The sequence below is a fragment of the Paramisgurnus dabryanus genome, chromosome 12 (assembly GCF_030506205.2).
Source record: "Paramisgurnus dabryanus chromosome 12, PD_genome_1.1, whole genome shotgun sequence".
NCBI classification, from domain to species: Eukaryota; Metazoa; Chordata; class Actinopteri; order Cypriniformes; family Cobitidae; genus Paramisgurnus; species Paramisgurnus dabryanus.
This window is the reverse complement of record NC_133348.1, coordinates 7,103,970-7,131,043: the sequence shown is the minus strand read 5'-3', so window position 1 is coordinate 7,131,043 and position 27,074 is coordinate 7,103,970. Positions and strand designations below refer to the sequence as shown.

At 35.7% G+C, this 27,074-nt stretch overlaps 1 protein-coding gene across 3 annotated transcripts in view; it reads left to right on the top strand.

Annotated features, from left to right (window-relative positions):
• Positions 1-23,188, top strand: part of LOC135738335 (kelch-like protein 29) — a 325,496-nt gene extending 302,308 nt beyond the window's left edge. For all 3 annotated transcript variants that reach the window (XM_065256340.2, XM_065256342.2, XM_065256341.2), the window contains exons 12-14: positions 11,706-11,899; positions 20,783-20,927; positions 21,028-23,188. In XM_065256340.2, the coding sequence (XP_065112412.1) occupies positions 11,706-11,899; positions 20,783-20,927; positions 21,028-21,211 (523 nt within the window). In that variant the 3' untranslated portion in view covers positions 21,212-23,188. The remainder of the gene's footprint in view (positions 1-11,705; positions 11,900-20,782; positions 20,928-21,027) is intronic.
• Positions 23,189-27,074: the final 3,886 nt, after the last annotated feature.

Here is a 27,074-nt window from a genome sequence, read left to right as displayed (position 1 = left end):
GGTTAAACCTTTTGTGTTCACAGCCTAATTCTTTTCCAGGAAACCATCATTGCATGGGTGTTTTGAATATTGCACAATGGTTTGCTAAATGTGGTGATGTTTATATCCACAACTGCATATTCTTTGGTGAATTCACCTTCACCTGCCTTAGATGGAAATGTCTTACACGGCTGACTCCGCCTCCAGTGTGTGATGTCACTGTTCTGTCTAAACGCTTTGTGTCCTTGATTATCTGCAACAGTGAATAAATATGCCAATAAGGTCTGACCCAGACAGTAACATTATAAATCCTCATGTTTTAAATAATTGTTATTTTGTGTATTCTGTGTAATATAAACTCTTTCCCTGCCACCACATAATTTCCAGAAAATGTTCTTCTTTAAATATATAAACATACAATTTATCAAATAAAAGAAAAGAGCATCAGCTTTTAAACAAATAAAACCCATTACATACTGTCTTTATTTGTTCTCTTTTTATCACCTGTCAAATATGGGCAGGTTTCTTAAAAAATACAAAATTTTGAACAAAACGATGAAATAAATGCATTTTTGCAAATGATTTTGGTTACAGATCATATTCAGAACGACGATCAAAACATTCACAGAGTTTACTGTTTTTGGATCAGTGGATGCTTCAGTGTTTTATCAGTTGGGTAAGAGCACCACCTGGTGGAAAATAGCGGAAATACGGATTGCCGTAAAAACTCGTCATTGGCTGGAAGCGTTTTCTCTTAATTGACGAGATAACTTGTCAATTGGCGGGGAAAGAGTTAAAAACATTATTTTTTACATACATAACATTATTATAGCTCCTCTCTGATTGGTCTTTGTCAAATTTTACAAAGCTCATCATTCCGAAAAGCGCAGTGTGCTCTGATTGGCCAGCTGACCAAGTGCTTTGTGATTGGCTGGATAATTCAAGCGTGTAGGGCAAATGTGATTCCCATTACCATAATTGGCTACTTCTTGACATCTGGATGTATAACATTTTTTTATCAATTATTAAAAAAGCAGTGCATGCACGCATCTCTATCTCTTTCTCTCCATAACACAATAGTGAAAAGGAAAACATGAAATTGCATCTCATGACCCCTTTAAGTTTTCTTGTGACGCTTTGCAAAATAAAAATAAATCCCATTACGATGACAAACTAAGACTTTTGTCATTGCGGCCCATCAATGTAAATAAAGTCTCTTTGGTGTGCTTGGCTGTGTTTCATGCATGCTAAATGTGTTTGTAATTGAGGTTACGGCCTTTCACAGAGACACCAATAAAGGCTTCCGGTCATGGCGGGTGTTGTTTAGACATACGAGCCATTGCAATTATAGTTATGTATTATTTATTGCACAGCAATCATCGCTGGAAAGCCTGCAGTGAATTGCATTGTAATTTGAATGCATTTTCTTACAATGATGTCAGAATCTTATTGTTTTGTCTAAACAAATGAGAGGTTTGTTGTATAGATTCTGTTCAGAACGACTTGTAGACGAGTGAGAAACAATGAATTGCATGTAATCTCCTGACTGTAAGCTCTGTGCTCGTCACTGAGGTCAGACGTTAATATCACAGGGACACGAATCTCTGCATTGTAGTCAGAAACATACATTCATTCGGACAATTTTCTTAACAAAAGAGGCGACTTTTGCTTCATGAGGTTATTATGAAGATTATGCATTTCGACAGCTGTTTCTTGTTCTAGAAATAGTATAATCCTGTCCGAGCTGTCATTTTGATGGACATTTTACATACAATTGGCTACAAAAGCCTGAGACCACTAAAAATATATTTTATATATAGCAGTTCTCATACTGGGGTCCGGGGCCCCCAGAGGGGCTGCGAGATGGTGCCAGGGGGGCCCCAGTTTTATGACATTTTATAAAATACATTCATTTATCATGAATTCTGTGTAATTAAACCTAAAAAAAATAAGGCTACTAACCAACAGCACTACTTTGTATAACTTAATATGTTTTGTTTAATTCAAATGTTTAATTTTAGAACAATTTTTGTCATAAATTTTATTTGGGGGGGGGGCGCGAAGGAATGCATCTAACACAAGGGGGGGGGGCGCACGCGGAAAAAGTTTGAGAACCACTGGGCTATTTAATTATATTTTCCACAAATAACTATTAATAGTAAATTCATAAAAACTATGTAACTATGAAAGTTAATACTGTGACTGAATAATTTGTTATTAAAATGATCCATTAGTTTGAGACCCCTGCATTACAGCATTTATCACTGACTGACATTCAGATGAACCTTATTAATATTAGAAGTGAGCCCTAAAGTCTGATTATTTAACAGTGAGTTTGCATTTCATTTTGTATGAAAGCTAAATACAAATAAAAAAGGAAACTCATTTTATTTATACCATTTTTATTTTTGTAAAATTATATAGTTTTATAGGAGGAGGATTCATAGACTTGGTAAAGGAATCTAGCTTTTTTAACATTCATACCGCTATCGGATTTATACCGTATCGGCCGACATTTAGAAGTATGCCGTCGATAAATTTGTTTGCCATATCGTCCAGCCCTACATGCACTTCATCTTTGTACAGCGGGTCATGAATGTGTTAGCATTTAGCCTAGCCCCATTCATTCCTTAGGATCCACCAAACACTTCCATGTGTTCCCTATTTAAAGACTGTTACATGGGTAGTTACACGAGTAAGTATGGTGGCACAACATAAAATATGGCGATTTTTTTTTAAACGAATAAAAAAAAGAACTACAGTGGCGGCTTGTGACTGCTCATCTGAGGGGCACTAATTCAAAATACACTGCAAAAAATGATTTTCAAGAACAAAAATCTTAGTATTTTTGTCTTGTTTTCAGGAAAAATATCGAAACATTCTTAAATTAAGATGCTTTTTCTTGATGAGCAAAATGAACCAAGAGAATAAGTCTTGTTTTTAGACTAAAAATATCAAATTTAACCTCTTCAACCCTGAGGACCCTGTCCCGGGTCCAGAATTTCGTATTTTGACTTAATATAAAAGATTCTTTTAATCTTTAATGCTCCGTCATGGACCCCAGTACCACATATGAGATACTGTTTGAAAGCTTAGAGTCTCTACTTTCTGCAGATATGCATCACTTTGACATATCTTTTACTGTAAGAAAGTTATTTACACTTAATTTACACTATCACCCCCCCGATATTTTTTTTAATTTCAAAGGGTTACCTGTAAAAAGATACCAAACTTTTGTATGTAAACCTCTGTATGTGGGTATGGGAAGCTTTTGAAATTGGGTAGGCCAAATCCAGGTGAAAATCCCCAAAATAGCTTCAGGGTGGAAGAAGTTAAGTGATTTTGTGCATGAAACGAGCAAAAAATCAGCCAATGGGGTAAGAAAAATGTTCAAGATTTTTTTACTTACCCCATTGGCAGATTTTTTTGCTTGTTTTATGCACAAAATCAAATGTGATATTTTTGGTCTAAAAACTAGACTTATTTTCTTGGGTCATTTTGCTCATCAAGAAAAAGCATCTTAATTTAAGAGTTTTTTTATTTTTTTACTGAAAACAAGACAAAAATACTAAGAAGTTTTTCTTGCAAAAATTTTTTTGCATTGTAGACTTAGCAGACTTTTCCTTTAAAAAACTTTTTTCTTAAACACTTAATTCAAGAAAAATGTGCTAACCTAACTGGCAGATTTTTTATTTATGTTCAAGATTTTTTTGCTTACCCCATTGGCAATTTTTTTTTCTTGTTTTATGCACAAAATCACTTAAATTTGAAATTTTTGCTCTAAAATTTAGACTTATTTTCTTGGGTCATTTGCAGTGCAGCATTCTCTGTTAGCCATAGATCTATATGTATACATAGATGCCCCATTAGCGGCTGTTTGTTTTTATTACCTTAGAATGAGCCGCTTTCTCTGCATTGCACTGAAACCGCCCTTTTGCACTGCTATTTTTCTACAGTAGCCCTAAATGGACAAACTGTGTTTCGTAACTACGGCATTTTGACGATGACATGTTTGTCATGTGGTGGCTATCGTTGCTTCTCAATGCTTTTCGAGCCAGATGCCACTAAAACCTACACAATGGACTTTTTAGCATCCTTATGTGGATCCACAAAGTTTGCGTCTTGTGATAAAAGTGGACAGGCCTTATAAAGTCCAAAGGCCCATGAAACAAAGATTTATATACTGCTGAGTGGTGTTGGCACAAGATCACTGTTGTAAAATCCCTATAACGTTTGTCCTCTCACAGTTTACTGCTTTCATAAAATCCATAAAAACAACAGCCATAAAAAGACGTTTAATAATTAAGTGTATTAACTAGATATTTACTAGATTTTTGAAAACAAAACATGATTGGTTTATGATTGTGTACTCTCAGAAGTCACCACATGATGCAAGTGTTTAAGGGCGAGTGGTTGCCAGTTGTTTTTAGTGGGTCAGGATTAAAAATAAGTTTTTGGCTGCCGCAGGTAATACAGTAAACCATGTAAATCTGAGCGCTGATGGACTCGAGCTGTATTGATTTCAGCGTGAAAACTGTTAGCATGTTTGTGCCGCTGGCAGGGTAAATGGGATGCACTTGACCCCATGACTTTAATCCTAAAAGCGCTGTAGTGTGAATATACCTGAGAGGCATGAGAGATAAGCAGAGCTTGTTAGGGATTGAGGACGCCATGAAAAGGTCAGACAGGTACCCAGAAGTGTCCCATACGTTTGACACAATTGAAAAGGTTCGCTCTCGTAATCAGCAGTGAGATTTTATATTCACAGCTTTCCCGTCACAGAGCACACTTTGGCTTTTGGACGAGCGTCACTGCAACTGAACCTCTCTCTCTCTCTCTCTCTCTCTCCATTTGAACCTGTTGGCTCCCTGCAGCCCACAGGTTATCAAAGCAACCAATCAGCTTCTTCCCTCCGGCTCCTATGCGATTAAATTGAGTTGGGATTGCAGGGGAAGTATGTGGGTCACGGTATACTAGCTCATATAATTACAGTACTATTGTGATGGTATCATCATAGAGAACTGATCACCTCTACACCGGACGGGAGCAGCGCGTCCGACTGGATGATGGGATATCGGGATACTGCACCTATGTCACTATGTGGTTCATATCCTGTTCACATCATTCATTCAATGTTTTTATGTTAGACTCGTAAAAATAAAGGTGCTTCAAGATGCTACAGTATTAGGGCTGTTAAATATAATGATTTTTTTAGGAAACATTGCGATGCTGATGAGAACGATTACGCATAAAAACAAATAATCGATTATTCAAAAAGCAGTGAGACTACACTCATAACACAAGCAATAATGAGTCTAAAAACACAGTTTGAGACACAGCATTTATAAAAAATAGGGCGTTCAGGTTTATCTGAATGTAAAGGTTTGTTGTGATTGCACAGCAAAAATGACTTTTTACTTAGTTTTTTTCACTCTTGTTTTTGGTACAAATATTAAAAAATTCTTAAATCAAGACAAAAATACCAATAGTCTTGCTGATAGTCTTGCTTTACAGTGCAAAAAATGGTTTTCAAAAAAAAAAAATTCTTGGTGTTTTTGTCTTGTTTTCAAGTAAAAATATCTAAAAATTCTTAAATATAAATGTATTTTCTTGATGAGCAAAACCACCCAAGAAAATGAGTCTAGTTTTTAGACCAAAAATATCAAATTTAAGTGATTTTGTGCATAAAACAAGCAAAAAAATCTTTTTTCAAGAATTTTTGCTTACCCCATTGGCAGATTTTTGATGTTTTATGCACAAAATCACTTAAATGTGATATTTTTGGTCTAAAAACTAGACTTATTTTCTTGGGTCATTTTGCTCATCAAGAAAAAGCATCTTAATTTTTGAATTTTTAGATATTTTTACTGAAAACAAGACAAAAATACTAAGAATTTTTTCTTGAAAATCTTTTTTGCAGTGTAGATGGAATTAACTGCAAATAATAACTTTCTTAATTAGTATTTTTTTCTTGTTTTAAGTACAAATTTCTAAAAATTCTTAAATTAAGATGTATTTTCTTGATAAACAAAATGACCTAAAAAATAAGTCTAGTTTTAGACAAAAAAACAAAAAAAAATCTGCCAATGCGTTAAGAATTTTTTTTACTTTTTTAAAAAAAAAGTTCATAAAAAAATTCTTAACCCATTATCAGATTTTTTTCTTGTTTTAAACATAAATTTATTCATTTTATATTTTTTTAAATTCCCTAAAATTGTACACTGCAAAAAATGACTTTCTTAGTTAGTATTTTTGTCTTGTTTTAAGCACAAATATCTAAAAATTCAAAATGCATTTTCTTGATGAGCAAAATGACCCAAGAAAAGTGTAATTTTAAGACCAAAAAAATCACATTTAAGTGAATTTGTGGATTAAACAAGCAAAAAAAATAAATAAAAAAAAATCTGCCAATGGGGTAAAATCTGAACTTTTTTCTGAAACACTTAATTCAAGAAAAATTCTCGAGTTAAGAATTTTTTGATATTTGTACTGAGAAGAAGACAAAAACACTAAGTAAGAAAAATATTTTTTGCAGACTTATTTCACTGCAAAAATGACTTTCTTTCTTAGTATTTTGTCTTGTTTTCAGTAAAAATATAAAAAAATTCTTAATCTAAGATGTCTTTTCTTGATGAGCAAAATGACCTAAGAAAATACACTGCAAAAATGATTTTCAAGAAAAAAAATCTTAGTTTTTCTTATATTGAGATGCTTTTTCTTGATGAGCAAAATAACCCAAGAAAATAAGTCTAGTTTTTAGACCAAAAATATCAAATTTAAGTGATTTTGTGCATAAAACAAGCTACATTTTTCTTGAATTTAGTGTTTAAGAAAAATGTTCAAGATTTTTTTGCTTACCCCATTGGCAGATTTTTTCTTGTTTTATGCACAAATCACTTAAATTTGATATTTTTGGTCTAAATACTAGACTTATTTTCTTGGGTAGTCAAGAAAAAGCATCTTAATTTAAGAATTTTTAGATATTTTTACTGAAAGATTTTTTTCTTGAAAATAATTTTTTGCAGTTTATCATTAAAAAAATAGCTTTGCACCCCCAAAAGGCAAAACAGAAGACGAGTATCCAATTCCATCCTGCACTCAATAAATTGTCAAAGTTAAACATTAGACGCTTGAATCAGTTGACATCAGCTTCATGGTGTCACAGTCCATCACTGAAGTTATTGTTTTTGTAGCCTGAGGCTTCTCATCTTTATTGTATTCTCCCCTTTCATCATTTTGCACCTCTAGTAATGTTGCCTGCAATGAATTCAAACCTGTTCATGCAACTATCATAGAAAAAGCGTTGGCACTTATGATTCAGTTCCATTTGTTTTGTAATTATTTTCTACGCCTCAGATGTTTGATTCATTATATAGGTTATATTCAGCCCTCTGAACCATTCTACCCAAACCCTAGACTTTATTTCTCTTGTAACGCACATCATTCCTCGAAGCTGACTTCACGGTTTACGTTGACCTTTCAGTGGCAATCATGGCAATGGGAGACGGATGAGCGCTGACAGACAGAGCCTGGGTCTTGTTAAAGCTCCATCTGTTCTGGTGGATCATCTCCCAGACATCATTGAGAACAATTATGGGAGCTTCTTTGTTCTCTTGACAGAAGTCTGATTACAAATCCAGAATATCACAGATTTTCAGCTGTGGGTCTCTGATGATTGGCCAACAGGGTCATGTGATAGGTGTACGATGATGGACTCCTTATTAGGTGTACAAGGAGATCTTATGGAATTGTTATTTTATTTGGCACACACATTAAATTCATTTTTTATTGTTAGTGGCATCATGCTTTGTTATTAAATCATTCCCCACCAGCCTTTTTAAAAAAGTTTTTAAATATGGCCAGCATTTTTTGTGATTTTCACAAAATGCATTCCAGAAAAATGTTCTTCTACACTGTAAAAAAATTCCGTAGAAATTACAATGTTATTGCAGCTGGGTTGCCGGTAATTTACCGTAGATTTACATTTATGTTATTTACTGGCAAGAGTTTGTTCAAAGTTAAATACATTTTAAATATTAACAAGTCTTTACCCTTACAGAATAAAACTATACATAACAGCCTCATGCAAAGCATTCTGGGAACCAGAAATCATCATCAACCTTTTTCTGTTTTTTGCTTCATATTTTGTTTCCCAGAATGTTTTGCTTGATGCTGTTTTTTTAGTTTTACTCTGTAAAGACAAAGACTTGTAAATGCTTAATGTTCATTCAACTTTGAACAAAATGTTGCCAGTAAAATACATACATTTTACGGTAAGTTACCGGCAACCCAGCTGCAATTTCTACGGAATTTTTTTACAGTGTATAAATATATAAACATACAAATATATTAAATGAAAGAACAGACCCTCTGCTTTCAAACAAACAAACAAAAAAAAAGGGGAAAAAAACATTTTATCCTATCTTCATTTGTTTTCTTTTTATCACCTCTTAAATATGGGTAGGTTTCGTCAAAGATGATCAAAACATACACGGAGTTCAAAATTAATTAAATTAGTTTTTGCTTCAGTTTTTTATAAATTGGGTAAGATCGCCATCTAGTGGATAATAGCAGAATCACAGATCATCGTAAAAACTTATCAGGAAAGCGTCATTGGCAGGGAAATGTTTTCTCTATATTCACGAGATAACTCGTCGGGAAAAGGTTTACTTCTAAGTTGGTTAGATACAAGTATCTGCTAAATGAATAAAGGTAACCAATCAATCTTTAGTATTCATCCAAAGCTATGGAAACGTGCTCTTGTATAGCTCAGTGGTTGAGCATTGCGTAAGTAACTCAAAAGATCACGGTTTTGAACTAGAAATGCACTGATCGTCTCATACCGATAGTTTGGTGGTTATATTAACTTGCATTAACTTAATTCTGAAGATTCAATTTTCTTAATGTTATTTAATCTTATTACACGGCTCTCTGGAATGCTTGATTCTGATTGGTCAGTTGAGACATTTGCAGGTTCGTTCTTTTCAAATAATAACCGCTCCAAAATAATAACGCATAGCCGGACTACTTGCACGAGTAAAATCGCTCCGCGCCAATAAAGATCAATAAAGATTACTGTCTGTTTGGCGCCATCTTGTGACAAACACTCGACAACCACGACAAGACACAGACAGCTTACTGAGACTGAACTTGACAAAATAGAGCATGACAGCTACGAAGCAAACACACAAAAAAATACAGAATGGGCATTAAAACTTCTCAAAGACTGGTTAAAGAGAAAAAAATGGAGACAGACAAGTATGAAGCAGGGGATCTTAATAAGGTATTACGATCATTTTATGCATCTGTGCAAAGTTTCGCGGAAGGATAAAAATGTTAATTTAAAACAAATATGCCAATAAAATGTTTCAAATTCATATTCATGTCCAGTTTTTTTTCTTATGTGGCAAGTAGCCGTGTAATAAGCGGATAATGTAGAGGCAGCCGGTAGTTATTGGGAAATAAGCCCCTTCAGTGTGATACAAGACCCTCCGCTTCGCGTCGGGTCCTGATCACACTGTCGGGGCTTATTTCCCAATAACTACTGGCTGCCTCTACATTATCCCTTACATATAATGACCATTAATATTGAACATTAAACTAGTGATGTTGCTATACACAGCTCAAATTCATTGCATTTTCCTGAGTTTTCTTTTGATTTACAGGAATTATCGGCCACACTGCAAAAATTACTTATTTTTGTCTTGTTTTCACAAAAAAAATCTTAAATCAAGATGTACAGTATTGTCTTGATGAGCAAAATGACCTAAGAAAATAAGTCTGTATATATATATATATATATTTTGTCTATAAACTAATTTAAGCAAATTTGTGCTTAAAACAAGCAAAAAAATCTGCCAATGGAATAAGAAAAAAATTCTTAAATTAAGTCTTTATGAAAAAAAGTAAAGTTATTTCAAGAAAAAAAAATTCTTATCCCAATGACAGTTTTTTTTTTTTGCTTGTTTTAAGCACTAATTTACTTACAAGTTTATAGTTTTTGTCGATAAAACTGCTAGGCAAAAAATGACTTTCTTAGTTAGTATTTTTGTCTTGTTTTTAGTAGAAATATCAAAAAATTCTTAAATCAAGATGTTTTTTCTTGATGAGCAAAATGACCTAAGAAAATAAGTCTAGTTTTTAAACCAAAAATATACAATTTAAGGGATTTTGTGCTTAAAACAAAAAACATCTGCCAATGGAATAAGATTTTTTTTTTTAATTAAGTCTTTATGAAAAAAAGTAAAGTTATTTCAAGAAAAAAAATTCTTTTTTGCTTGTTTTAAGCACTAATTTACTTACAAGTTTATATTTTTTGTTGATAAAACTGCTCTGCAAAAAATGACTTTCTTAGTTAGTATTTTTGTCTTGTTTTCAGTAAAAATATCTAATTATTTTTAAAATAAGATGTATTTTCTTGATGAGCAAAACGACCCAAGAAAATAAGTCTAGTTTTTAGACCAAATATATACAATTTAAGCGATTTTGTGCTTAAAAACAAAAAAAAATCTGCAATTAAGTCTTTATGAAAAAAGTAAACTTATTTCAAGAAAATTCTTCTTATCCCATTGGCAGTATTTTTTTCTTGTTTTAAACACTAATTTACTTACAGTTTATATTTTTTGTCTACACTTAAAAAAAAATATTTTCAAGGAAAAAAGTTCCTAGTATTTTTGTCTTGTTTTCAGTAAAAATATCTAATTATTTTTAAAATAAGATGTATTTTCTTGATGAGCAAAACGACCCAAGAAAATAAGTCTAGTTTTTAGACCAAATATATACAATTTAAGCGATTTTGTGCTTAAAAACAAAAAAAAATCTGCAATTAAGTCTTTATGAAAAAAGTAAACTTATTTCAAGAAAATTCTTCTTATCCCATTGGCAGTATTTTTTTCTTGTTTTAAACACTAATTTACTTACAGTTTATATTTTTTTGTCTACACTTAAAAAAAATGATTTTCAAGGAAAAAAGTTCCTAGTATTTTTGTCTTGTTTTCAGTAAAAATATCTAATTTTTTTAAAAAATAAGATGTATTTTCTTGATGAGCAAAACGACCCAAGAAAATAAGTCTAGTTTTTAGACCAAAAATATCAAATGTAAGAGATTTTGTGAATAAAACAAGCAAAAAAATGGGGTAAGCAAAAAAATCTTGAACATTTTTCTTAAACACTAACTTCTAGAAAAATTCAATACAAATTTGCTTACCCCAGTGGCAGTTTTTTTTCTTTTTTTTTTTGCTTGCTTACTCCACAAATCCACTTAAATTTGACATTTTTTGTCTTAAAACTAGGCTTATTTTCTTAGGTTATTTTGCTCATCAAGAAAATGCATCTTGACTCGAGAAGTTTTAGATATTTGTGCTTAAAACAAGACAAAAATACGAACAAAAAAAGTAATTTTTTGCAGTGTGGACTTATTTCTCAGGTCATTTTGCTCATCATTAAAAAACATCTTTAAGAATTTTTTGATATTTTTACTGAAAACAAGACAAAAATACTAAGAAAAGTTTTTCTTGAAAATCATTTTTTGCAGTGTGACTATCAGCTGTTTTTTAACTTATGGCTGATAGTGGTAAAATAGCTTTTGTCGACCAATTATTGGTTGATATATCGGTGCATCTCTAGTTTGAACCGATGTAAAACGTATTCCTTGTAATGAACTGTAATTCGCTTTGGATAAAAGTGTCTGCCAAATGCATAAATGTAACTTTTTTTCCTTTTTTCAGGTACGACACCATCACAAATCAATGGGAAACCGTGTCACCGCTTCCCAAGCCCGTGTATTCGGCGGCGGCCACCGTGTGCGGAGGGAAGGTCTTCGTGTTCGGTGGCATAAATGAAGCGGGACGCTCCGCCGGCGTACTGCAGTCTTACATCCCTCAGACCAACACCTGGAGCTTCATCGAGTCCCCCATGATCGGTGAGCGATGATACCAGAAGATCATTTGCGGAGAAATTAACAATTGCAATTTGTTAATGGAAATGAAATTGCTTATCTGCGCGCCCCAGTTCCCGCCCAAAGACAAATAAAAAACGAATTAGCCGACACGGAACCAATAAGTGGTTCCATATTTATGGTGTGAACTAGGGTGAGCTTTCTTGAAAGGCATTTCTGGGGTAATTTGCTTTGCTCAAGGGCACAATTGTACTAGAACAACAGGACTGATGTGCCTGATCTTTATTGCCGCCAAGGTTTTAACGGCAACGCTCGGTTCGGCTCATTTCTTTGCCGTGCCATCATCAACCCCTTCATAAACCAAATTAACTTGTTAATTAAATTAACTTTCACACAGTAAGACTACATGAGCCATTCAGAGACGCGGTAAGATGAGATGAATACACGCCACAGTCTGCTATACTTAAGTGTGGTGTTGGTTAGACTTGTACTGGTTCCTGGCAGGTGTTTTAGTGCATAATTCATAAAGAGACAGATCCAGGGAGTTTTTGATATATGTAAGAGAGGTCTGTAAGTCTTTACAGTCTGTGTGAGTTTGCCTGAAGGACATTTTCACCTGTGAACCAACTAAGGTGGCACATTTTAAGAAATTGCCTTAATCGACAATCATTACCGATAAATCGATAAACATCACAATAATTTATACTGCCTGTTTACAGTATGTTGGTTAAACTAAGAAATGATTTAACATCAATGTGCATAATTTTCCTCCACTAAAATCTTTTCTTTAAAGCCTCACTGCAACAGTGCACATTTGGGAGCAGAACGAGAAAAATAATAATAATAATAATAAAAAATATATAAATATATATATGTTGGCAGAAATGGCAGAGATTTGCTGTAGGGAATATTAAATATCTTTAAGTCATAGATGCAGAAAATCTCACTACATTTATTTGGACAACTTTAAAGGCGATTTTATAAATAATGACTTTTTTTATTCCAGAAGAGTTTGGCCATATATTGTCATATTTTAACAAAGCTTATTTATTCAACTTTTAGATGATTTATACATTTCAATTTCAAAAAAATGACCCTTGTGACTGGTTTTGTGGTCCAGGGTCACATATGTCTTTGGCCACCACCAGCTTTGTTGTTTCAGCAAAGTTTTGATGATCATCAATATATGACTCCGTCTGTGAAATCTAGACTCAAATATGGGGGATCAAAGTTTGATTCTAACCATTAATTTGACATCAATTTCAGTCTTTGTCACAATCTTACTTGGACAATATTAAAGATATTAAGGTTATATTTTCACAGAATGTTCACAGGAGGATTTTATTTAGAAAACAGCTGGGTTTGCACAGACTGGGTCTCATATTTATTTTTTGCTCTCTTTATTAATATACAAACAGAAAATACAGAAATATGTATACACAAAATGTAAAGAAACTCAACATTTTTTAAACAAAATGCCTTGAGGCAAAAGTCAGCAGTCAAAACTTTAGGTACTCAAGTATTTTTACTTAAAGTACATTTTCAAGTGTACGTTCTTTATCAGAGGTGTTTTTCTTTTAATTCAATACATTTTGAAGCATAACATCATACTTTTTATGACATTAAATATCATTTAATACTTATGTAGGCTTATTAGATTTTTTTGATGTTTTTTACTTTTAAAAGAAAAAGTTTCTATAAAATAAAAGTATACATAAGATCGTACTAGATTTTAATGTATTTAATTATTAAAGGTAAAAAACGCCTTGTTTTTATGAAATGTAAAAAGTACAGTATAATGCATAGGAATGTATTGAAGTACACTGAAAAGCAAACTTTTTGGTGTAGTAAAATATATAGTTAAACACTCATTATTTCTACATAGAATACTAACATTTATTGAGAACTAGATTTTCCTACGTAAAATGATAATAAATACAAAATTAATTAATGTAAAAAAAAAAACAGTTTTGTACGCGTTTCTGTGGAAAATCAAATTTATTAACTTATAGTTAGTCATTAATTTTGTGTTATAATGCCATTTATACCTGTAACACTAAGGGCTCTATTTTAACGATCTGAAATGCAAGTGCGAAGCGCAACACGCAAGTGAGTTTGTGGGCGGATCTTGGGCGCTGTTGCTATTTTCCCAGCGTGAGAAATAACTCTTGCGCCGGGTGCAAATCAATAAGAGGTTGGTCTGAAGTAGGTTCATTATTCATAGGTGTGGTTTGGGCGTAACGTCAAATAAACCAATCAGAACGCTATCCAACATTCCCTTTAAACGCAAGGGTGCAAGTTCCATGGCGGGTTGCTATTATTATGACGGATTTACCAGGGGTACGCCAGGAGCGGTTTACAGCTGAGGAGACCCACGTCAAAGACAGAGAAGTTGTTTTGTATGGGGATAGGAGAAACCCGACCAAATCAGCGTAGGTTAAACAGGCGTGAGAGGAAATATCCACAATTGTCTCATCAGCTGGCATCCCCATCGTTGCGCCAGCATAAATCGGGCACGCCGTGTAACAGGAGGTGGATCTGCCTCTACACAGACGCCGGCAGAGGACATCGCTGCGTCCACCCTCACCGCTGAAAGGGTTTGGGGGCTTTGAAATCGGACCCAAGAAACGCAAGCAAGGTCCAACCCCAAAGTACTCTTACAAATCAAGTTCATATACATTAAGGTTTCTTATGAAAACATTTTAATTATTATTTACATAAAATAAACGTAATACAGCCACACAATAAACTTATGAAAATATTTTAATCGTTATTTGCATGAGAATAAATAAAAACTATCACCACAATGCTCACCACTATGATTCCCCTTATCTCGTGTATTAATATTTTTAAGTGTAACAATTTATGATTTGCAAAAATAACTGTTGCATCTGTGTAGATTAGATAAGCAAAGTGTATGCGCGTTGTGCACGCTATACATTATGGTCAAGCATGCGCCCTTAAAATAGCATAATGAACAACGCGCAACGCGCCACTGACTTTAAACTTTTTTTTTCTGGTCAGTGGCGCAATTGTTTTTTGAAACTGCAAAATAGCATCAGGGATGGTTTGCGCCGCAACACGCCTCTTTTTTTGCGCTGAACCGCCCAGGGAGCGCAAGTTCATTCCCTAGTTTGCCGACGTGCTTCTGTGGATGGGAAAAACCCGCTGTGCGCCGGCGCAAAATACGAATGATACATGCGTCACTGACAAAGTCAATTGCGCTGGGTGCAAGATAGGGCCCTAAGAGTAACTAAGTCCACACAACTATGTTAAAGAAAATAACAAACTGTAAATACAATCTACCATACAACAGTAAATAAGATTCATTTGATATTTTTAGGACAGCAATGCTTCAAAAAGAGTAAGAGACTTTACCTAAACGATTAAAATTAATCTAACTTATAAAATAAAAATTATTAAGTGACATTTACTTTATTATTTAACAAATGTCTTATTAAATATATTTGATTTGATTTTAGTAGGTAAGTTGCACTTTAAAAAAGCAGTAAAATTTACTTTAAAAAGATGTGCAAATTGTTCAGAGGATTTTTTAAGTACAATTTACAAGTTGTTTTTTTAAGTGTAAAAGTTTGTCACAGAAAAACACTCAGATTAAGTACCGATACTGAAAAAAAATGTACTTGAGGCAAATAAAAATACTTGAAAATGTACACCTCTGTTCTTTTTTTTAAATACATTTGCAAATCAAAACACGCAGTTACACAACTTCATTTATTTGTCACATTTTCCTTCACAACTTTGCGAAACACTAATGCTGTGTTTACAGCCGCGGTAGAGGTGTCAAGCGCGAGTGATTTCAATGTTAAGTCAATGGGAAGAGGTCTCGCGGTGCGAATGAGGCATTTAGCGCGGCATGGTAGACGTGATTCCGAATTATGCGTTGCCGCGGCAAACGCACAAGTTGAAATTTTTTTACTATGGCGGAAAAACGCGCCACGTTAACCAATCAGGAGCTTGCTCTAATAGTGACAAGTTTACAGGAAGCGAGCGGAGCCGCAGAAGTTCCTCCCATGACTCGAATTTCTGCGTGAATGTCTTGATGACTAGAATTTCACGTGCTAATAAAGAGAGTAAACAAAAAATTTTCAAGCCACAAACAAGACAAGGTAGACGCGAATTTGACGCGGCTGGTGTGAACCAACAGTAAGAAGAATACATAGATATGAACTATTTAGGTGCAAAGCTATACTTTTTGAAAGGGTACCATATTTTGACAAATTTTCTGACAGTGCTGTGTTCATCTCATTGAAATCCTCCTCATCCTCAGGTAGATGCTTTACAGCTTTCAGACTCGCCGTTTTTGATAAATGAAAAATCAAATAACTGATTAACAGCCAGATCCAGGGGCGTCTCTTGGGGAGGAAAGATTGGCCAACGCTTATTGGGAATCACTTTTATTAGGAGTAAATGGGTGTGGTAGAGAACCTAAACTTATATTCTTTCAAATTACTAGTGGCCAGATCCTACCGTTGCATTTTTGCGCACCTGCATCCATCGCAGTCCAACCGCACGGTGCTTATAGATGGTTTGTTTTCTGCAGGTTCTTCTGATGTTTATGCAGTTAGCTGTAAACACTGCTGTGCAAACTTTAATTCAGTCTCTGCATCTGCTAACAGGTGAACCGTCTTTGAAGGTCGAGCGGGAAAAGCGGCGCTCGGAGTACATAATGCTGGAGAATTGATTGCAAACAATCGCTTGGACAAATTACACACGATTGCTGCTCTTCTTTAGGGTTACACGCACGTTTAGAAATGATTCGGGGAACCTGTAGACGTCAGATGAGTTATTACAGCGAACCCTTAACACCAAACTCGGTTAACATTCAGTCAGATTGTGAATCATTCGCCTCAAGCCTCTGAAACCACCAGTATGAAGAGCAGACGAAGTCTAGCGTGTCTATTGAAAAGTCATATGAGATGAGTTTGACTGAAGCAGACGATCTTTAAACGCTACGTCTTGTTTATTAAGGGTCGAAGGTTATTCCCAATGTCCACCTCTCTACCGATTAAAATGACTTTGTTTCCTTCCTTATGTTTTTAATAGCTTAGTTTCTTCTCATCCAGTCTTCTGTTGCTTTTCACCTCTCTGCATCTTTTGCAAATTGGTGGCATGAACTGTTGTTGTTGTCGTCGTCTTGTTTTGCTTTAAAACGCCTGAATTCTCTAATGTTTCCATTGTGGCATATAGGTCCCTGTTTGATAGAAATCTTGAGTCTTGCCGGTGGCAGAATTTTAGCATCAAAGTATCAGATCGTGAATCGAGCCCCTCGTGTAGCGGTGGCAGGCACGACGTGGGCCAAGCAAAACAGTCAGTTCTGCTGATAGAATCTGTGTTGGTTTTAAAAATAAGACGACAGACAGATAAACAGCGTTTTTGTGCACGAAAACCAAGATAAGGATCCTGGTCACTAGGTGTATTTGTGACACACAAGGTTGACTCGACACAAAAGTATTGTGTTGTTTTTTTGAAAGGAATAAAGATGGCATGCATTCAGGGAACCTCGCAGCTCCATATGCCAAATTTGACAATAAATTGTGCGTGTTATAAAGAAAGACGCCTCCCCTTGGGTTATGCTGACTATCAATTGGACGTCGCTCACCGTACAGTTGGGATGTTGTAAAAAGAGGGTGTTATCTTGACTGTCAGTCAAAGAGCAATGGCAGGGGTTTTAATGAGAATCACCCGGCAAGCGAAGGCATCCCGACCATTAAATCCAACGGCTGTTTTACAGATTCGTTCTGTGCTCGGCCTCTGAAGCGAGACGCGTCAGCGCAAAAAAGCAAAACAAAACCTTGAACGCAAGCACGTGAATAATTCATAGGTGTAATAAATTGGCCCGGCTGTAATCGTTGGGGAGACAATATCTCTGTCAGAAAAACTAAGATTTCAGCCACTCAACGACCTCTCACGTTCGCCACCATACATACGTCGGGCTGTCAGTCAACGCCTGCTCATGAAAGGATGTGATCATTTAAGTTTCTTGGCCATTTCCTCCTGTCGGGTCTCCGTGTATTACAGAGGTAATTTCGTCTGAATGGATGTATTATATGAAACAGGCACCACATATTTGTTAGAAGACCAGCCATTATTTGTCATTCTCACCTATGATGTGGGAGAAAACAAGTGGGCTGAAAGAAAGAAACACATACACTGCAAAAAATGATTTTCAAGAAAAGAATTCTTAGTATTTTTGTCTTGTTTTCAAAAAAAAAAAAAAAAATCTTAAATGAAGATGCTTTTTCTTGATGAGCAAAACGACCCAAGAAAATAAGTCTAGTTTTTAGAACAAAAATATCAAATTTAAGTGATTTTGTGCATAAAACAAGCAAAAAAATCTCCCAATGGGGTAAGCAAAAAACTTGTAAATTTTTTTTTAAAGGGATAGTTCGGCCAAAAACGATATTAAACCCATGATTTACTCACCCCCAAGCTGTCTGAGTTGCATATGTCCATCGTTTTTCAGACAAACACATTTTCTGATATTTTAGAAAATATTTTAGATCTTTCTGTTGATTAAATGTAAAGTTACGGGGTCCACCCATAGTCCACGACCTTCAAGTCCAAAAAAAGTGCGTCCATCCTTCAAAAAATAAATCCAAACGGCTCCAGGATGATAAACAAAGGTCTTCTGAGGGTAATCCGCGCGGTGGTGTTGTAGAAATATCCATATTTAAAACTTTATTAACGAAAATAAATACCTTCCGGTAGCGCCGCCATCTTAGTCGCGTCCGCATTCAGGATGAGAGCTTACGCAGCCTACGGAGGCTACACTGCTGCTGCTCTGTGCCCCCGCCCTCCGAATTTGTCATACGTCACTAAGAAAAGTGCGTACACTACGCTAATACTCTCTCCTGAATACAGAGGAGTCGAAGATGGCGGAGCTACCGGAAGGTAGTTATTTACGTTAATAAAGTTTTAAATATGGATATTTCTACAACAACACCGCGCGGATTACCCTCAGAAGACCTTTGTTTATCATCCTGGAGTCGTTTGGATTTATTTTGTGAAGGATGGACGCACTTTTTTTGGACTTGAAGGTCGTGGACCCCGTAACATTACATTTAATCAACTGAAAGATCTAAAACATTTTATAATATATACGAAAATGTGTTTGTCTGAAAAACTATGGACATGTGCAACTCGGACAGCTTGGGGGTGAGTAAATCATGGGTTTAATATCATTTTTGGCCAAACTATCCCTTTAAACACTAAATTCAATAAAAATTTGCTTACCCCATTGGCAGATTTTTTTGCTTGTTTTATGCACAAAATCACTTAAATTAAGATGCTAAAACGACCCAAGAAAATAAGTCTTGTTTTTCGACGAAAAATATCAAATTTAAGAATTTATAGACATTTTTACTGAAAACAAGACAAAGATACTAAAATATTTTTTATTGAAAATCATTTTTCTGCAGTGTGGGGTAAGCAGAAAAATTTAAAGAAAAATTAGTTTACCCCATTGGCAGATTTTTTTTGCTTGTTTTATGCACAAAATTACTTAAATTAAGATGCTAAAACGACCCAAGAAAATAAGTCTTGTTTTTCGACGAAAAATATCAAATTTAAGAATTTATAGACATTTTTACTGAAAACAAGACAAAGATACTAAAATATTTTTTATTGAAAATCATTTTTCTGCAGTGTGGGGTAAGCAGAAAAATTTAAAGAAAAATTAGTTTACCCCATTGGCAGATTTTTTTTGCTTGTTTTATGCACAAAATTACTTAAATTTGATATTTTTGGTCTAAAAACTAGACTTATTTTTTTTGGGTTGTTTTGCTCATCAAGGAAAAGCATCTTAATTTAAGAATTTTTTGATATTTTTACTGAAAACAAAAATACTAAGAAATTTTTTTCTCAAATAATTTTTAACAGTGGAGGTACAGAGGCAAAAATGCATTTTGAATAATTTGAGAATTCAAAAACTCGTCATGTAAACAGGGTTCCCACGGGTCCTTGAAATCATTGGAAGTTTGTGAATCTGGGGGAAAAATTCAAGGCCCTGTGAAGTTTCTGAAAATATACATAATAGATACAGGCCATTAAAGGGGTTGAATCTATTTTATGCAAGAAGTTTTGGGAAAAAAATCCATATTATTCCCTGTGTAGTGTAGGATAATATCATAAAATTCTAGACTTTTTAAGCACACGTGCTAAACTGTTCGCTGTAAATGCTTATATCTTCTGTATGCGAATGTTGATTCATACCAAAATGCTTTTTTGCATAGTTGTGTTTGACACATGAAAACATCTCGGGTTACGTATGTAACTATTGTTCCCTGAGAAGGGAACGAGACGCTGCGTCTCCCTATACTTCCTGCATCCCTGTAACGCCATCTTTGGCAATATTTCAGATAGCGATATACTTCCTGGCTCCCGCATCACCCTGTCTTTGTCGTTAAGCCTCACCATTGGTTGAATTTGATATACACATTCAGACGCACTTACATCTGGATGCGTCCCTAAAGTGTCACTGCAGTGACGCAGCGCAAGTTCCCTCAAAAGAGAACTGTAACAATGTATCTTAAAAGGTAACACGATGTAACCTTGCTCTCATTTGAAATGTGTCCCCACATTTAGTCCTTGAATTTGAGGGGATCGGACCTGGAAAGTCCTTGAAAGGTCCTTGAAGTTAACTAAGGTATGGGAACCCTATGTAAAGTATGTATGAACATTGTGAACCTGAATTTAGCTTTCCCAGCAGCCCAGTGAACACATTTATGAGCGGCATGAGTTACTCTCGCTCCTAAAACAGCGATCTTACAGTGAGCACCAAGAGAAAATGAAGGTAAAATAATGCAGGGAAAATTCCCATCCATACATCAGAGACGTAACTTCTGTCTGTTGTTCTCTCTCTGTGCTTTCTCCGGGGTTATTTAGATAACAAGTACGCTCCCGCTGTGAGCCTCAATGGTTTTATCTTCATCCTGGGAGGAGCTTACGCCCGAGCCACCACTATCTACTACCCAGACAAGGGCAACATCAAAGCTGGCCCTAACATGAATCATTCCAGGCAGTTCTGCAGGTTGGTCTAATGAACACTCGATCGCGCTACACAATGCCGTTACTCATTACGAATCGAGTATTAAAGGAAAAACGGTTTGTTGTTGTTCTTCCTCCCCCAGTGCGGTGATCCTGGACGGGAAGATCTATGCAACAGGGGGGATCGTGAGCAGCGAGGGACCGGCGCTGAACAACATGGAGACCTTCGACCCCTGCACCAACACGTGGACGCTACTACAGAACCTGCCGTGTCCGCTTTTCAGACACGGCTGCGTGGTTATTAAGAAGTACATTCAGAGTGGCTGACGACAGCTTGATGCTGGACTTCTCCGAAGTAACAAACTGGCCTGGGTGGGTCGCGGTCGAACCGACTGGGATCGGTAGAGTAGCTCCCCACCCCAGGTGTTGTGCCATTGGAATGGATTTCTAGGTCAGCCATATCCAGTTGTTTTGAGTTTTCCCATATTTTTATTTTCATGACTTGGGAATACACGAGATGAGACGATTGTGACGTACAGGAAACTTAAAAGTTCGTATTGTGAAGTTTTCCACAAGCAAGATGCTTAAGGATGTTTCAACGCCGACCATGTAGCCCGCCAGCAACGTTACAGACACGGATCGAATGAAGAGCCTCCAAAGCACAAAACACCGGAATCTGTGATTCCCAGAGGAGCCGCTTCATCTTTTCCCTCTGTAGATTATTCCAGCTTGCGTTGTGCTTTTTGTCTTTGCGTTTTATTGAAATCCACAGACCCGCAGCAATGGCAGAACGTAGATCTGGATGGAGAAACGTTGTAATATAGGGAATATATATGTATATTTTAAAAACTGATGGAAATTGTGTATAAATGTTTTTAGAAAATTTCAATGGATTGGACACAAAGACACGTCTGTACATCTGTACCCTACCGAATCGATTGACATGTTATTAATGCTGAAATAATACATATCCACAATTCTAAAGAAAACCTGGCTTTTGTTTGACCTTTGCAAATGTTGCCTATAACAAGGTGGTTTCAAACTGGGGTCCGGTGACCCACATGGGTCCCTAGAAGATTTCAAGAGGAAGAAAGACAAAGCAACACGGTTAAAGTCTCATTATACAAAATAAGGATATATATATTAGGGAAGGGGTCCTCCGCTAAAGGTCCATTGGGGGTCCCTGCGGTCATCATAAAGGTTGAAAACCCCTGGCTTATAACACTATAAAATCAACATCCTGAAAGTGTATAAGCTCCAATTCATTCTGCCTACGTTTCATGTAATGATCTTTTATGTACCTGTTAGATTTATATGAAAATGTTGTGGCTGAGTGCTAAACTTTGGAAATCAGAGTTAATGTAAACAAGTCAACAAAGAAAAATATTGCACTAAAATATGCACCAATATATACTTCATATACAAAAATGAGTCTTTAGTACTTAGTACATCTAAGTGTACTTAACTTTGCTATTTTTATTACAATACACTAAAAATCTGTTCACCTAAAAATTTTAATGTTGTCATTATTTACTCAATTAGTTCCAGACCTGTATAAATTACACAAAGATATTTTGAAAAATTTAGATGTGGGGCACCATTGACTTCTATAGTAGGAAAAAAAATATATAATGGAGGTAAATGGTGCCCCAGATCTGTTTTTTTTTATATCTGTGTTCAGCAGAACTAAGTCATTTATACAGGTCTGGAACAACTTGAGGGTGAGTAAATTATGACAGAATTTTCATATTTTTATTCCCCAAAGGTATACTACTATTTAGTATACGATTTTCAAGTACACTAAAGTACTTATGATGTAGAACTGTACTTTTAAAGGTGGGGTGCACGATCTCTGAAAGCCAATGTTGATATTTGAAATCACTAAACAAACACACCCCTACCCCAATAGAATCTAGACCTTCTTTTGATAGACCCGCCCACACATACAGGCAACGATGTCGGTTAGCAGACTTACTGCTGATTGGCTACAAGTGTGTTTTGGTTCTCAGCCCGACGCCCTTTTCCAAAGCGTTTCTCAAAAATCGTACACACCGCCTTTAATTAGTAAATTTGTATTGTTTACACTACTACTGAGCGCAAAAATAATGTATGAAAGTACTTGCTGGTATTTACGGTTTAGTACATCAAGGCCTGGTTCACAGACAAAGCTAAAGTCAGGACTAGGTCTTAGTTAAATTAGGATGTTTAAGCATCTTTAACCCTTATGTATTGTTGGGGATGTTTTTATCCACTATACAGTAGCAGGGTCCTAGAGGCCCACTATCCAGCACAGTTTAGTTCCAACCCTAATCAAACACACCTGCATTTCATTTTCCAAGTAATCCTGAAGGCTTTGATTGGATTTTTCAGGTGTGTTTGATTATGGTTGGAACTAAACTGTGCAGGACAGTGGCCCTCCAGGACCAGGGTTCCCCACCCCTGCACTATAGGGTGCTTTTGAGTCTTAACTTGGCCACAACTTTCTTTGTGTTTTATCAAATGAAATGATTTGTGGTGACAACATTGACACATATTTTGGGGAAATGCTTTTTTTCAAAAACTCAACAATACACCGTGGGCAAATTCACTACTCTTTTGTGTTGTTTGGGATGAAAACATCCACTAAAAAAATATTTTTTTCACCAAACTTTTTTCTTTTTTACATATCTGAATTCTGATAACTGGGAAGTAAAGTCCAACGAGTCTTCTTTTAAAATATATCAAAATTGTGTCTGTAGGTCAAAGGGTTTTGGAACTACAACTGTTTTAGCGTGGGCATGTCAATTTCATGATTTGGCCTGAAAATGGCTGTTGGTTTTAACAGGCTGTAAAGTGCTGTAAAAATGTATCAGATTAATATTTTTTTCACATTTTTTGCATAAAAAACTCTTTAATTGCAAAGTTTATAAATGATGGCACTGATTTGGGGGAAAAACACAATATGACACACACACACAATAATATGCTGTTATAGTTCATACAACCCCAAATCAGAAAAAGTTGGGACAGAAATTGTGAGTAAAAAGTAATGGAATAATTTACTAATCTCATAAACTTATATTTTATTCACAATAGAATATAAATAACATTTCAAATGTTGAAAGTGATACATTTTGAAATGTCATGCCAAATATTGGCTCATTTTGGATTTCATGAGAGCTACACATTCCAAAAAAAGTTGGGATAGGTAGCAATAAGAGGCCAGAAAATTTAAATGTACATATAAAGGAACAGCTGGAGGAGGACCAATGCTTAGGAATAGGAATGTTGTCCCATTCTAGTCTAAAACGGGCTTTTAGTTGCTCAACTGTCTTAGGTCTTCTTTGTCGCATCTTCCTCTTTATGATGCGCCAAATGTTTTCTGTGGGTGACAGATCTGGACTGCAGGCTGGCCATTTCAGTACCCGGATCCTTCTTCTACGCAGTCTTGATGTTGTAATTGAAGAATTATGTGGTCTGGTATTGTCATGTTGGAATATGCAAAGTCTTCCCTGAAAGAGACGACGTCTGAATTGGATCATATGTATCTAGAACTTGGATAAACCTTTCAGCATTGATGGTGCCTTTCCAGATGTGTAAGCTGACCATGCCACACGCACTCATGCAACCCCAAACCATCAGAGATGCAGGTTTCTGAAATGAGCGCTAATAACAACTTGGGATGTCCTTGTCCTCTTTAGTCCGGATGAAATGGCATCCCACTTTTCCAAAAAGACCTTCAAATTTTGATTCGTCTGACCACAGAACAGTTTCCACTTTGCCAAAGTCCATTTTAAATGAGCCTTGGCCCAGAGAAAACTCCTGCGCTTCTGGGTCATGTTTAGATATGGCTTCTTTTTTGACCTACAGAGTTTTAGCTGGCAACAGCGAATGACACGGTGGATTGTGTTCACTGACAATGTGTTCTGGAAGTATTCCTGAGCCCATGTTGTGATTTCCATTACAGTAGCATTCCTGTATGTGATGCAGTGCCGTCTAAGAGCCCGAAGATCACAGGCATCCGGTATGGTTTTACAGCCTTGACCCTTACGCACAGAGATTGTTCCAGATTCTCTGAATCTTTGGATGATATTATCCACTGTAGATGATGATAACTTCAAACTCTTTGCAATTTTTCTCTGAGAAACTCAGAAAACAATTTTTCGCGCAGCATTGCGGGAATTGGTGATTCTCTGCCCATCTTGACTTCTGACAGACACTGCCACTCTTTTATACCCAATCATGTTGCCAATTGACCTAATAAGTTGCAAATTAGTCCTGAAGCTGTTCCTTTTATGTACATTGAAATTTTCTGGCCTCTTATTGCTACCTGTCCCAACTTTTTTTGGAATGTGTAGCCCTCATGAAATCCAAAATGAGCCAATATTTGACGTGATATTTCAAAATATCTCACTTTCAATATTTGATATGTTATCTATATTCTATTGTAAATAAAATATAAGTTTATGAGAATAGTAAATTATTCCATTCCTTTTTTACTCACAATTTCTACTGTGTCGCAACATTTTCTGATTTGGGGTTGTATAACTTATTGTAAAAGCCAGAAACTAAGCTTTGTTTTTTCACAGGTCTAACAAAAGGGTTAATGGTGTCACCTGATAAAACAGTAAAAATTAAAAAATTTACCTCTTTGCAACAGGAAAAACCACCAACAATCATCAAGAATGCATGATTATATTGTGTCAAGGCTTTGCAATGAAAAAATTTAATTATAATGGAAGTCACTGGGGTAAACAGTAAATGAGGGAGAAAAAAGTAAAATCAGATTCTGCACAAAAACTAAAAATGCATCAAAGCCAATGTTTTTACGTATTTATGACATGCCCAAGACTGTGATAAAATAAATAATTAAAGAGTAAAAAAAATGAAATTTTTGTAAACATTTAGTAGTTTTGATCTGTACTGAGGTTGATTTATGCAAAAAATAAACTATTTATCTGATAAATTTTTACAGCAGTTTAATTTAGTGAATGTTTTCATCCTGAACAACACGAAAGGATAGGGAATTTGAACAATGAACAAGGGTTAATAAACATACCTTAGAAAAAGACATTCCTGGTTTGTAGACAAATCAATGGCACTGGTATATGTTAACTCTTTCACCGCCAGCGTTTTTAAAAAAAGTTGCCAGCCAGCGCCAGCATTTTTCATGATTTTCACCAAAGTTTAATGCCTTCCAGAAAAGGTTTTTCTGTAAATATATAAACATACAATATACCAAATGAAAGAACAGACCCTCTGCTTTCAAACCAAAAAAACGTTTCCTCCTACCTTTAGTGGTTCTTTTGCAATCAGCTTTTGAATATGGGTAGGTTTCTGCAAAAACACCATATTTTGAGCAAAAAGCAGAGATAATTTCATTTTTGTGACAGACTTTTCATAGAGATCCCATTCAGAGCGATCTTTAAAACAGACACGGACATGCAGTCGCTTGCCATAGGGCAATACTTCCGGGTTTAAAAAGTTGCGCAAGGGCGCCACCTGGTGGATGATAGCGGTATTGCGGAAAGACGAAATATCTCGTCATTGGCGGGGCAAGCGTTTTCTCTTAATTGACGAGATATCTCGTCAATGGCGGGGAAAGGGTTAACATCTGTATGCAAATTATTTTCAGTCAAGCACAAACATGCAAATGATGTTTGAGTTTCAACGTGTCCCCGACGACATCTGTGATTTTATGTACCATAGACTGCAAAAAAAGATGGAGGACTCCTGTTCGCTCTCTTCCATTGGTGAAAAGTGAAGCCGCCAGTGTCCCGATATGGCGCTGACATCTTGGGTCTTGAGTCTGCGCAGTAGCGATTTCGGGACCAGTCCTGCGCAGTAGTGAGCAGGAAGTAAAGCCGCAAAATCAAGACCACGCCCTCGCTCTCACAGTATGCGCATATCACACGATATCACAGCTGTCAATCATGACGTGACACCACCGTTTTTATCGCATTTAATAACTAACTAAAAACAAACTTATTTTAAAAACAAACATTTGAATTTACATCGGTGTGCTAAAAACTACAGTAAATGACAGAAACCAGCTTCGGAAAAAAGATAATTGAAGTGTAATAAATTTTTTTAGTTGGTCTCAAGTCCCATTGAACAACATGGGGAGGCGGGGTTTATGACCTATACTGGGACCAGTCACTGGGGGGCGATCGAGACGCTTCACTTTTCAGGGCTTGTGCGGCACGCTTGT